This window comes from Apteryx rowi, unplaced genomic scaffold (assembly GCF_003343035.1).
Source record: "Apteryx rowi isolate R43461 unplaced genomic scaffold, aptRow1 scaffold_190, whole genome shotgun sequence".
NCBI lineage: Eukaryota > Metazoa > Chordata > Aves > Apterygiformes > Apterygidae > Apteryx > Apteryx rowi.
The window spans coordinates 455,227-468,640 of NW_020448197.1; the positions used below are offsets into that span (position 1 = coordinate 455,227).

General features: G+C 43.8%; 2 protein-coding genes across 13 annotated transcripts in view; both read right to left on the minus strand.

The window, feature by feature from the left end:
* Window positions 1-866, minus strand: part of HMGN2 (high mobility group nucleosomal binding domain 2) — a 5,349-nt gene extending 4,483 nt beyond the window's left edge. Inside the window, exon 1 of the mRNA XM_026062429.1 lies at window positions 768-866. Within this exon, the coding sequence (XP_025918214.1) occupies window positions 768-866 (99 nt within the window). The remainder of the gene's footprint in view (window positions 1-767) is intronic.
* On the minus strand, window positions 541-13,382 carry DHDDS (dehydrodolichyl diphosphate synthase subunit). 12 transcript variants are annotated; one of them, XM_026062461.1, is made up of 12 exons: window positions 13,364-13,382; window positions 12,305-12,390; window positions 11,299-11,415; window positions 10,719-10,861; window positions 9,309-9,425; window positions 8,997-9,098; window positions 8,216-8,330; window positions 6,115-6,222; window positions 5,786-5,876; window positions 2,711-2,952; window positions 1,103-2,088; window positions 541-962 (listed from the first exon to the last, which is right to left on the minus strand). In XM_026062461.1, the coding sequence occupies exons 2-10, from the start codon at window positions 12,365-12,367 to the stop codon at window positions 2,741-2,743; spliced, it is 1,068 nt and encodes a 355-aa protein (XP_025918246.1). In that variant the 5' UTR covers window positions 12,368-12,390; window positions 13,364-13,382; the 3' UTR covers window positions 541-962; window positions 1,103-2,088; window positions 2,711-2,740. The 12 variants fall into 12 exon arrangements, with proteins under 12 accessions (XP_025918246.1, XP_025918245.1, XP_025918249.1 ...); XM_026062460.1 differs by having other exon boundaries at window positions 1,103-1,173; window positions 1,507-2,952; XM_026062464.1 differs by lacking the exon at window positions 5,786-5,876 and having other exon boundaries at window positions 1,103-1,173.
* Between the last annotated feature and the right edge of the window lie 32 nt (window positions 13,383-13,414).

Below are 13,414 nucleotides of genomic sequence, written 5' to 3' on the forward strand. Positions count from 1 at the left end.
GGGGGGGGGGGGGGGGGGGGGGGGAATCGCATCCACAGGGAGGCAAGGGAGGGGATGGGGTAGGGCTTGAGAACCAAACCTGAGCCGGGTCGAAAGGCAAGAAAGTTTACGCCAAAGCGATCCCCCCAGGTGAGATCTCGCTGCGTGCGCTACTTACGCTAGAGCGGCTTGCAAAGTTAGTCTCTTGCCAAGAGGAGGCCTTCGCTACGCAATGAACATCCAGTTAGATACACACCTCATTCCTGCACCAAACTTTTTGCCTTTGATTGAGCCTTACCTGGAAAAAATGGCACAAGCAGCACACCTTCCCCCTCCCCTCACCAGGTGATCTCTCAGGCTTTTTAGCTCTCAAATGCAAGAACACATTTTTCCAGTCACATGCCGATTATTCACATCTTCGCAATGTAAACATCCCTTCTGACTTAGGGAAGCTGGACTCAAAGTCCGTAACTGTAACTTAAATACTCCCTGGATAGATGAACTGCTCAGAAGTAGGAGTTTGCCTTTATAACTTAAGTCCACCCTTTAAGGAGGCAAAGCTTACAGGGAAAGTTACTATTTTATTAGAATAACTAATGCAAGTGGAATAAGACAAACTGTCAGGTACCACAAGCTCCCCCCACCATCACTTGAAGGACTTGCGGGCCTGATGGTTTGATATTTTCAACTACAGAAATCGCTCTTATAAAAGGTATCAAAAAACTCTCCTGACAAACTTTGTGTAACTTTTAATTCTTCAACTACCACAGCTGCAACAGTACTAGTACTTTGCAGAAAGTCACCACTGTAGTCCTGGTTGTCTGTACTATCATAAACAACCGATCTACTGATCCTTTTTTCCCCTCCTCTTCAAGGCAAATATACATTCTTGGAGGGAAGACAGTCTCCCTATCTGCCTGGCAAAACTGACTGGAGAGTGCTCAGTCTCACGGAGAATAAGAACTATTTCCACAGACAACTTCCTGAAACATAAAGACAGACAAAATAAAAATGTAAATGAAAATAAAAATGTAAAGACAGACAAAATACCACAAAATAAGTTTAAATTGACAGCTTCCATCATCTCAGCATACTTTCATCCAAGCTACTGTTAGCTACTTACGCAAGAGGATGTATTTGCACAGTGCTTCATTCAGCCAAGTCTTGGGACATCAGCAAATTGCTCAGACAATGCTGTAAAAGAGTACAGCTTTGAAATCCTTTCTGTTTTAACAGGAATCAGATAAGGAGTCTGTCACAGGTTAAACAACATTATATTAGAACTGGATGCCAACTTCATTAAAACTTCGAAAAGAAGCTCTGTATAGTTTTAAATGCTCAGCTTATTTTAAAAATGTTTGGTACGAAAATGCTTTATTCATGGTTTGACAACTTAATTATCCTCTTCACAATCACATTCCGTGTGCTGAGTTTACAGCGCTTAATCTTTTAAATCTGCATTTTCTAATTCTTATCTGGAGGTAAAAAGGAACTCTTTAAAAACAGCAATGGCTGCGACTGCTGTACCTGTATGTGCAGCAGAAACAAAAGCAAGACAACATTTTCTGTTGATTTTTTCTGTGAGGACGGAAACAGAAGAAATTAGAGATGGAAATGATCTTGGAGATTAGCTAGTCCATCTCCCTGCTGATAGAGAACTGAGAACAAATACCACTCCCCACCTACTCCAACCCTCCCATTCAAATCGGCTGTATAGCACTTTTAAACCATTTTGATTGGGGATAGGTTAGTTTTGGCTACTTTATGGCTGAACTAAGCCTACCCTAATACCCTGGAAACAGGATGGTAAGTCATCATAGCTTTAGACAGGTCTCACATGAATCTGGCATACTGTAACCATCACCTGGTTTTAGCTAACTTTTCTTCTTTAAGCCATTAACTTAGGTCCCTCCCAATCCTTTTCCCTTGCCTCCTTGGAGCCTTCCCCCTCCTTCCTGCAAAACGATCAGTCTATTCCAACAGGAACAACTAAGCTTTTGGTGCATTTGGGTCCCTCCTGCCCCCACTGCTAAGATTTCACAGGACCCGACAGCAAGGTGAAGCTTTGTACCTTCTTTACAGTAAGGCTAACACCACCTTGATTTAGTTCTTTGGAAGCCAAGAGCAGATATCAAACCCAGCAGTCAGGAGGGGCGAAAAAAAAAAAGACAAGATGCTATTAGGAAGTGGGTAGTATCTCTGCCACAGCTCAGCACAGGCCCCCTTACACACCGGGAAAAATCCTCTCCATATAGAATGGAAGTTGGACACCTCATGGAAACAGCAAAGGAAATCTTACTAAAAGATTCCCCACTGCAAAGCCACAGAAAAATTCAAGTCCAGCCTGATTTAAACAGCACTGAATTGCTTTGCCTCAGCCAATTCATGAGGAGCCTAACAGAACTGGAAGCTCATTCTAGTAAGCTACTTGCCCCCAAAACATCCAGGCCTGTAAAGTACCGGAGAGTGGAGAAAAGGCAGGGTGCACGTGTTCTCTATCATCAGGGGCACAGAGGCAAGACAGAAAGATGACATTACTTTCCTCAGTGGCATTCACAGAACTAGAAAGGTTGGCACATCCCCAGCAGCACTTGGATAGTGCCGCTGGGGATGTAAAGTGCTGTGGCAGCCCTGCATGCCCACTGCAGAACCACACCAAGGGAATTCCTCTGGGCAGCAGCTGTTATTTCTCACATAGTTAAAAACTGTCTTCCCAAGAACCACCCAGCACCTATGTCATGCAGACACTGTACACAATCTTTCAAAGAAGTCCTCTCTCTTGTGCTCTAGTGCCTGTAGAAAGCCCTGGATTCTCTCTTCCCGCATGGCGGTGCATTTCTGCAACAGTGTCCATCGACGTCGAGAGTCTCCATGAGATGCAAACCCCTCCTGCTGCAGCTTCTTCGTCACATAAGCCTGATCCCTTTCCATCTGTTGTCGCCTCCTTTCCTCCATGTAGGAGTCTCTGGCCTTCTAGAGTGAAAAGCAGTAGAGCATTAGCACTTCACCAGGCCTTTCAGCTCATCTGTGGTACACATACAAGGCAGCAAAGAATACAGCAGAAATAGCCTCTGCCTGGCCATCAATCTGCAGGTTAAATAAAGAGAGGCGCTGTGTGCACCTCCTCCGCTTTGAGGTAGCTGCTTGATTGGTTAGAGAAAATACAGGGATACCCTTCAGGACCTTCTCCTTGAGATGCAAGTCTGTTCACAGCATTAACTCCTAGTTAAAATAGATAAAGGTCATGACAGACTGTGGAAAAAGCCTCAGATATCTGAATCAGAGAGGAACAGTGTAGAAGAGCACTTTCAAATCACAGACTCACGCACAAGCTATCCTTGCCAGTGTCATCACAGAATCTTTGAACCTATTCGCATGGCAGTAGAAAGGTTTTGGGGGATTCAGAACAACGATTTATGGGGCAATTCTTTGAGCTGATGATCAGGTACTGAGCTAATTGGCTGCAGCAAAAAAGCAAGAGCAGGCTCAGCATTGCTAAATGCCTGTGATCTAATAATGTACCAGCTCAAGACACAGCATGATGGGCAGGAGAAAGGAAAAGGTGGTAGCTCTCTTTTTGTCTACCCTCAAGTATTCGAAATATATCTCAGAGCAACACTTTTGGGTTTCTTCTCATTGCACATATCCTACTCTGCAGTCATAGAGCCTCTAACAGAAGAATTGCATCTGTATGCAGGTAGATTAAGCCTTCATTAAAAAGAAATAAGATGGTGGTCACTGTGATATAACCTGACGTGCACACACTAAGGGAATACTGGCCTTTCAAACAAGCAAAATGTCAGAAATACTTATTCTAACGAGGGATTCTCCCACTTTTCACTACACTTCCTCCCAGCTCAACTCAGTAGTCTATGCTCGGCACTGTAAATTAACTTTTGTTGTGCTGGGTAGAAACATCCTTAGCTACAGAAAGGCCACTGAACTGACAGTGTTCCATTGCTGTAGCTGTGTTTATTTGAAATACACAGCTACTCAGCCTGTTCAGTGTAACAGTCCCACCTTGGATGAAGTGAAATTCTGCCCATGCAGCCAGAAAAGACCCAGTGTAACCACTTTCAAAGAGGTGGCTTGCCACCCAACATTTGCATTTTCTCCCCTAGGACTACCACGCAGCAAAAGCGGGTACAGCTGACCCTGGGACAGAGCGGTGAGGAACGACCAGCTAGTAGCCTCTCTTGGGAGGTAAGCTCCCTGGGGAAAATGAAGATGGCAATTAAGTCTGATGCCATATGAGTTAGAAATAGATTAGCCCAAAGACTGCAGTGCATGACCTGTCTGGTAGATAGGAGATGGCACAGTAGTGCCATCAGAACAAAGGGGAGCGAGGGAGGAGGTTATCTTCTTTGTCCAGTGCTTCCAAGAACCTCCACATTCTTTCTGTGCCTTGTCAAACCTCCCATCTGGCTGCCCCTCTGTATCTTAACTGCCTCTGGTGTCCTGAGCACAGCAGCACCCTCCAAAATAGACACAGCTGCTCTAATACATTCTGGCTTCTCAGCAAGTCAGCCTCTTAACCCCACCATTCTCACTGACAAGAATCACTTCTGTTAAGGCAATTTGTTTGAGCTCCAAATATCTTCAGTTTTCAATAGCATCTATTTCAAACGCAAAAAAACCCAAAACAGTTCCTAAACCTCAGCAGTCACTGAGTGAGTCACTGAGTCTTTCTGCAAAACCCAGCTGCATCCGTAGAAGCAAGGGCAGCCTCCGTACACTGTGGACAAGTGGGTCTCTCAGCAAGAAAGCTGACCAAAGAACAAATCTGGCCAATAAGGAACCCTGCTAACAGCATAGCACGAACACACAGAGACACAAACAGGAACTGAGAAAGACAAGTCTAGCTAGAACAGAAGGAGCATGTTACCCCATCAGAACTTAGCACTAGGAGCAAAAACAGAACAGTGACCTTACTATTCTAGAGGGAGGTAAAGCTAATGTCAATGCCAACCACTATTGCCTTTTGGCTTTCTTCTTCACTCAGAAAGTGAATGGTCGTTAGATGTATTAGAACAACGAATTGCTGGTAGCAGAAGGCCAGACTCAGGCCAGAAACAGGAATAAACGAGAGGTTAAGGACTTGGAGAATTTGGATGCTTCTAGATTAGTTGGACCTTACTAAATTCACCTGCAACCACCGCAGTTTATAATTTCTTTGATAACTCTCAGAACTGAGCAAGGTTCCTGAAGGTCGAAGAGGCCAGTATAATGCCTCTCCTTAAAAACAGAGGATCCATATAATCGAGGAACAGACACGCTCAGCAGCTAGACTGGTGGAGGCAAGAGTCACTACACTGAGCTCCTCCTCCTGCTGTCTGCTACTGCTGTCCCTGTGCCACAGGCTGCTGCTGCCCAGGTTTCCCTATCGACCTGCTCATTAGAGAGCACCAGCTCCCAAACTTGTTCTGCTTAAAAATAGCCAGATTAGCAAGTCATTACTAAGCTGGCTGGATTTAGCTGAACCAGGTCAGAAAGACCTCACACCCGCAGATCTAGGAGGGAAGGAACAATGACAACCAGCAATGGGAATAACCTCAACAAGCACATTGAGATCCAGAGGAGGACACCAGTCCAGAGTCACATGGTCCAGGCAGCCTCATGTCAGTTCCCAGAAAGGAAATCCTGAATCCACTTGTTACAACCCCATATGCAGCAGAACTAGCGGAAAAGCATGTGAAATCTCCCTGCCCCCTCCACAGTAAGCTCAGCAGTCTTTGCTTAAACCACTGATGAACTGGACTGAGTTAAACTGGCTGGTTTTGCCCTGTAGCAAATCAGGAGTGCTTACTTGTTCTGTCCTGCCAGCTGAGGAGTGGGGACAAGTCCTTCCAGCTGGTGGAGTGACAATGAGCAGTGGAGATATTGGCAACTTCAGATACCTTAGTTATTCCAGAAAGAATAGGAGTCGGTCCACATCCTAAGATGCTGTAACAAGCCACAGGGGTACAGGAGAAGCCACACATCTGGTATAGGCTGCTACTGAAACAAGATCTTAACTAAATGCACAATTCCTCTGTTCACACTCTGTGTACTCTCACTTGATCTCCAGCACATTACAGAGCTGTTGTACAGACAACATACTGTGTTGGGCTCTCCAGCTCCCTAAGGCTCCCTTACCTGTAAAGCACTGTAGTTCATCTGGAACCGAAGGATAGCCTCACACAGGTTCCAAAAGGAATATTCTGGCCACAACACTGACTGAAACACCAGGCATGAATGGGATGTCTGCAGAAAGCAAGATTGCCAAGAATTTAATCACCTAGTGAAGGAAAAGTCATCAAGATGCAGCTCAGTCAAACTATGCCAGTTTCTCCACAAAGACTTTACTTAGGCTGTGTTATCAGATTCTACTCAAAATGAAATAAAAAACAGCTCGGATACTTTGAAATTGTACAATGTAGAGTCTTTCTACCTAATTTGTTTTTAATGCTGTGACAAGAGTCATCCATTCATGTACAAGTACCCAGCAGAATTCTTTCAAATGCTATGCTGGTCTTCATAGAAGTATTTCTAATAGCTTAAGCCTAACAGACATACAGCAAAACTAAAATAGCAATCCTGGACTATCAAAGTTTGAGTTAGGGGAGCAACAGATGAACTGAGGATCAGGACATGACATTTGAGACATTTACCAAATGACATCTTGTGATGTTCCTCACTGCCCACTCATGGCATTTAAACTGCATAATGAATCTAAGAGTTGTGCTGCACTGATGATATCCTAGAGCTGCAAGATGGAAGCTTTCGAGTTAAAAACCTACTTTTGCCATCAATTCCCTCAAAGTTTCAGGTAAGCAGATAACCTTTCAGCAAACATTACTATAAAACATAACACTTAAAAGGACCCTACATGTTCTTTTTAAAAAATTGCAGTGCTACAGAAAAATCTCAGCATCAATTCCACACAAGAAAACACTGCAAGGACATTTTGATACCACAGAATCACCCTGAATAGCACAATTTTCCTACTTGGGGGTTGTCAGGACTCAGATCACTGCCCATGAAGGGAAATTTGCACTAATGCTTTGGACTGTGACCTGGCAGGGTGGGAGAACAGGCACACATTCTCCTCTACTACTTCTGTTGAACAAGCTGTAATCAGTGGCACGGGAGAGGGGCCTCTTGCCAACCAGACTCACAAAGCATTCAGTTGCTCAGTAATGCTTCATCAGTTACACACAAGCTCAGTCTCCAAAGCATCCCTGCCAGGACTACCAACAAGAGGAACAAGAGAAATGTTAGTCTGCAGCATTGACACCTGTCCAGGGCGTACATGTGCCCAAAAACTTGGTGAGGAGAGAAAGACGCCTTGCTGAGCAATCGCAATTCAGGCCAGGCAACTTCCATGAATTTGCAAATTAAATAACTTGGAACAGGAATATTTGATGTGGTTGCTTAAAGGCAATTGGTTCTTGGCTCCAAACTATATATATTGTAAAAGAAATTATGTTATTAAGTAAAGCAGTTTGACTCAAATGTTCTCTGCAGAGCCTGGGTTACAAGCAATTCCATATTGCCTAGCACATGAAAGTGAAATAGAAATAGCAATGGAATTGCAGATACATGAATTTCACATGTTAAGAACTCACTGTGTCGTAGCTTAGTGACCTAACACATTTTAATTCGACTTTGCCATCCTCAGAACCTGTTTTGAGGGGGGTTTTGTTTCATTACCAAAGTCAAATAAAGTTCTAAAACGGTGACAAGTCAGTCATGCACATTATACATACATTATCAGGGTAAGTCTTCAATACCTACAACTGACAGAAACAACATTTGACACATTCCTCTCCCAGGAATCTAGAAAGCCTTCCTGGAATTTCCTCATCCCCGGAAACCTGTTGTCAGATTAAGCTATCTGAAGCCAAAAATTTACCAAACAAATGAGGAATTACCAAAATGTGAGAAGAGGAGCAAGAGATGACTGCTTCGAGATTTCTGTGACTGTTGTGAACTAGAATAAGTTTATGATTTCTTATGAAGTGTTTTCAGGATGATACTATTTCAAGCTTGTTGTGCTGGAAGGTATTTTAGGTGATCACAAAACTGCAAGAAAGATTCCTCAGAGGTGTTTGCCCCAACACTCAGTCCATTCAACGAGTTACCTACAACATGGCAGACAGTGTTTAAGAGCCCTCACATCAGCTCACATCTGGACCCAGCAGAACTCTCCTATGCAAAGATGGAAAATTTTTAAGGAAAAAGTCAAAGACTTTACCTGCCAGAGTAAGAAGTCACTCAACCGGACCTCTCCGGAGGTTCGTATCAGGAGATCTGGGTCAGGGGAGTTGCTGGTGTACAGACACTTATCAAGCAATGATTCTGACACATCGCTAAGGAAGACAGATGCATTCCATTAAGATTACTCACACAATCTGATGAAGGTGGTACTAAGTAATCAGAATTACTGAGGGTTTTCACAAACATGAGACTGCAGATTAAAATTGAGTGGCTGGAGTTGTACCACAGCCAGTCATCAGCTTCCTTTGGATGGACACTGCTGTCTGCTCCACAGGCTATTTCAAATGCTGTTTTAGCCCCCAGAGCATCTCCCTGATGCTCTTTGAAACACACTGCACAGGCAGAACCAGACTGTGAAAACTTCCATCTGGAGCAGAGAGAGCAGAATGCTAGCTGCTCCATCTCCTCCAGGGTGGAGGAACAGTTCAATATTCATGATTCATCTGTTGTTTGACCTCATAACTAAGACTGCCAGCCAAGAAGCCAATTATTGTGGCATAAAATCTGCCTTCACATTTAAACTAACTTAAGACACAGACCTAATTTCTCTTCTGTCTTGGTTGTGAACCCATCACCATGGTAATTGAAATAATAAAAACCAAACAACTGCATAGTAACTTAAGTAATTTGTTCCAGTCAGACTGGTTTAATAGGATCTATTTAAAAGCCATTTGGTTTCTGGGAGGTTATTAGTAAGCGTAGGAGGTAAGACAGGCAGTCTTACTCTGTGAAGCCTCACATAGAAAGACAAGAGTTACCTGGGTTCAAGCAGTCCTTGTTCCACCCCCCAGGCCATCTCCCTCACAGCATTGCTGATTTCATGTCTCGATGTATATGCAAAGCAGACATTTAGAAAGCATCTGAAAAGAGAAAGACGTTAAAGGAACTAACCTAGAGAAGGACCCAGCAGATGGCAGAGAGAAGAATCTATCTAGAAGAGCTATATATGCTTGTAGGAGGAAAAAAAAGGAAAAAAACTCTGTATCGTGTCTGCCAAGTCTCAGCCTTCAGGTACGTGAGGAAGACATCAGGTATCAGCCACTTTGAACTGTGCATTACTCATTACTTACTTGTTGTAGTTCCTGGTTGCCAGCACAGCTTGGGCAATCAGTTCCTGAATATCCAATGGCAGAAGCGGCAGGTCCCCAAGGACACGGATACACACACCATGCTTCTTCAAGTTCTCCCTGCACCCAACAACAAGAGTGAGGACTGCAGAAAACAGATCAGTCCCTACTGTATGAGTGCCAGGTTTGCCTTGCATTACATCCACCAAATTAGAACAGCAGGCATGCAGTAGGTATAACTATAACAAAATTAAGAATTAGAAAAAGGCATAATGACCAAATACTTTTCAGAAGCTCACAGCTGGCTCAGATTTCATCATCCCAAACTGTTCCCTAAAGGGAAACGGATCATTCTACATACAGATTTCTGATTTATAGACTTAATCAAAGGACTAGATAATGATTGCAGATTAGGCATTCCTACTTGAGGTTAGGAAATCCATATTTGGAAAACAAAGTACAACCACAGACACCTAACTAATCAAAAATTAAGAGCACAGAAAACAATTAGTAATGGTCATCACACAACAGCACAAATACTTTCTAGTCTAAGGAAAGATTAGCATATCAACAAGGGGATGGCAAAATGGAAAACCATCCATGCTTGCTATAGCATTATTCCGAGCAGACAGGACAACGCATGGAATCTCACAGGTTCCTGCTGCTGTCTGACTAGTGCTACAAGCTCCCTAGTGATTAAGGGCCACACTGGGTAGAAAACAGGGCAACTAGCACAGATTGCAAGTTCTTGGCCTCCTTGAGTCATAATGTACTGCAGTGCTCGGGTATTCTTGATCTTCAAGTCTGTCAATGAACGAAAATTATCCTTTCCCTCCCACTATTCCAGTTGTGTTGCCTTACTGTCTTACTGATTTACTTCAGCTGGATAAGCACCCCCTCCCTATATGCATGCTCTTCTCACCCATCAGCCATGGGGATACAAATACATGCACCAAGTTGCTGAGCAACAGGTCACTAATCTCTTTGGTCACTCAAAGCTGTACTAGTTCCACCTACACAAACCACATGAACCAGCTCTCCAACTCCAAAAGTGACTTCACACACTATATGCCCATATGTACAAGTCTCAAGTTCCCTGAAATGCAAGTTGCAGAATTAAAACTCTGACCCCTGAGAATACTGGGACAGAATTCAAGATAAAGCTTTGATATTTCATGAAAACAAGGCATCTAGGACTCAAGTCCTAAGCAGAAATGTCTAATTGTGCTGTGTTCACCTGAAAGCTGTACTGTTTCAAGCAAATGGACCCTGAACATAAAACTCCAGATGGAGGTAGAGAAATGCTTCCTTCATTTAAGCCATTTTCACAAGTTGCAGCATTCCTTCAACATCTCTTATGCATGTTCTGCCTTTGCTCCACCCTGTGGAAAACTGACATGAGAGGATTCTTACTGTTCTTCCAGTAGGCGGCTAAATTTCTGTCTTGCCAGATCCATTAGTCCATCCACCTCCTCCTTGGAGCGTTTAAAGTTCTCAATACTAAATGCATAAACAGTGACCTCCCGGATACCCAGATTTAAACACCACCGCAGGGTCTGTAAGGAGACAAAAAATAATTAAAAAGTCAGATAAGCAGACTCACAATCAGACAGGTCAGCAAGACCCACCTGCTCAGCTGCTAGAACTTTCCTGTAATTCCCCACTACAGCAAGCCTGGGGCAAAAGAAACTAAGACCATCAAGAGCTGATAACGAATTCCATTTGATGAGAATTTCAGATACATCTCAAAGAACTGGAGAAAGATATCTCTACTTACAGTTCTAATCCATTATTAATTTCTATCAGCACAGACTAAATAGAGCATCACCATAGGACTAGCCTGTTTCACAAACTGAAGCAGAATTAGCTCCGCACAAGGTCTGATTTTAGTGGAAAAAACAAAATGTATCAGTAAAATGGTAAACAGAGTCAGCCAGTGAACACAGCTCAAACTTTCAACATCCAATTCAGAGGCAGCAAACATCCTTCCCACCTGTGCCAGTTTGTCAAAGCCTTGTGAATGCCCCTGCTGTCTTTCCACGTGACACTTCTGAGCATAACGGCGATTGCCATCCATGATGAAGGCAACATGCTTCGGCATGGGACCTGCCTAGAAAATAACGAAAGACAACACAGACCAGAAGGCTAAAGATCAAGCTGGCATCTTGCCTCACAGATGGTTTAGCCCTGCTGTTCTGGGCAGCACCACCTATTCGCAGGAGTGCAATAGGTAAGTCCCACCTTAAATCCTGGAGTTGGAAAGAGAGTAAGACGTTAATTACCTTTTTTGTAACCCTAGCTTAGGCTCTCTCTAAAACATTTCAGTACTGACAGTTGCCTCAGATGAAGAGCAACTCTGCTCTTCCCTATTCTGTTATGTGACAGAGACTCAGGAGAGAGGAGAGCACTGACACAGCTACCTCTCTGCAGCCACAGGGGAGTTTCATACTACTGTCATCCTAAGTGTTTTCTCTTTCAAAGTTCGAGAGTATTGCTGCAGATGCAATTAACTTAAGCAAAGATAAATAGTCACCAGATTTTTTCCCCCTTTAAAGGCAGCATTTCCTTCTGCTGACCTCACTAAACCTGCGCAAATCCTTTTGAGAGAAGGACAGCAGTACCAGTTTCAAGACTGCTGAGCACAAAGAATTTTCCTGGAATTAGTGGACTGTTATTTCACTCAGCAGAAACTCAGCTTCATTTCTTAGACTCATATTCTGACCATCTCGCTTCTTTCCCTCCTCCCATGCTCTGCCTTGATCAGCAAGGGCATAAAACACTGGAAGCCTGGGAATCTCAGCTCATTACTGGCAAGCACTGCCTTCAGCCCTGCTCATTCGCAAGACCGAGCCTAAGTAATTTTCCAGCCCTGAATACTGTTTATGTACGTACATTCAGTGCCAGCACTAATATGCAACCTTGCCTGCAACACTACCTTTCCAAAGCAGAGCTGTCACAGAGGCTACCATAAGCAACATTCATTAATGCTCATTCCTTACCTTAATAATGTTGCCACAAAATCTCTCTATGATGGTCAGCTCACCTTCTCTGATCCACGACATGTCTTATCCTGAGAGCTTCTTTTCTTTTTCATTAGGAAGATGAAAATAAAGGGGTTAGAGATACAGGAGATTCTGTTTGAGCCCAAAGTAACACTACAAGTGATTACCTTGGAAAAATAAACTTTGATTAGCTGCTTTGGAGCTCTTTTTATCATTTGCATAAATACACTGATAAGCAGACAATGAGGGAGCTGAAGACCTCAGAAATGAGCTATGAAATTTTCCAGATATACGTTACTAAACCTGTTTTGTACTAGCTGGTAGTAAGAAAAAAAACCACTACTGCTTCTTCCAACAGAACTAGCTGGTGACTTAGTACAGACCCATGACAGCAAGCACTCATGTTGCACAGGGCTGCCACCAGGCTAATCAGAGTGGGGCAAGCGCAAATTAACCTTCAATATTTTTGTATGTTGAAGTTGCTGGAAACCCTTAAAATGAAGCAATTGTCTATATCACCAGCTGCACTACTGTCACCACAGATATTTCTTGTTCTTCCCAAGTAGAGAACTTTAGTCTCTGGAGCTGTAAAAACATTGTTTTTCACCACATTACCTGCACACCAAACACTAATAACTGCTTTGAGCTAACGTGATACAGGAGTTCACTAAACTTCCGGGTTAACCTTCAATTCTCTCAGCTAGGAGCACTTAGAGGCAAGTAAAGCAGCCATGAAGAGAGAGCTGCGGGGGCAAAGCCCAGATCCAGCCATCCAATACGCAGTGGGGGACTGAAGCGGACTGAAGTTACCCCGATGGCACGAACCGCCTGCGTCGGCCGCCTCTGCCCTTTCCCTCAGGAGGGGATTGGGGGCCGCGGGCGCAGCCGCAAGGTGTTAAGGCAAGGAAACGCTGAACCTCGGGCTCTGCTGCTGAAGCCCCTAACCCCCCCCCTTGAGCAGCTCAGGCCGAAGACGCCTCCTCTTCTAATCCCGCTTTTGGCTACCGACAGCACCTATTTTTACACAGCTTTTCATACAGGGAGCTTAAAACTAACCCTTCGCCAAAAAGCCGCTTCTTCCCCAAGAAGGGGAAAAATAAAGAGCAC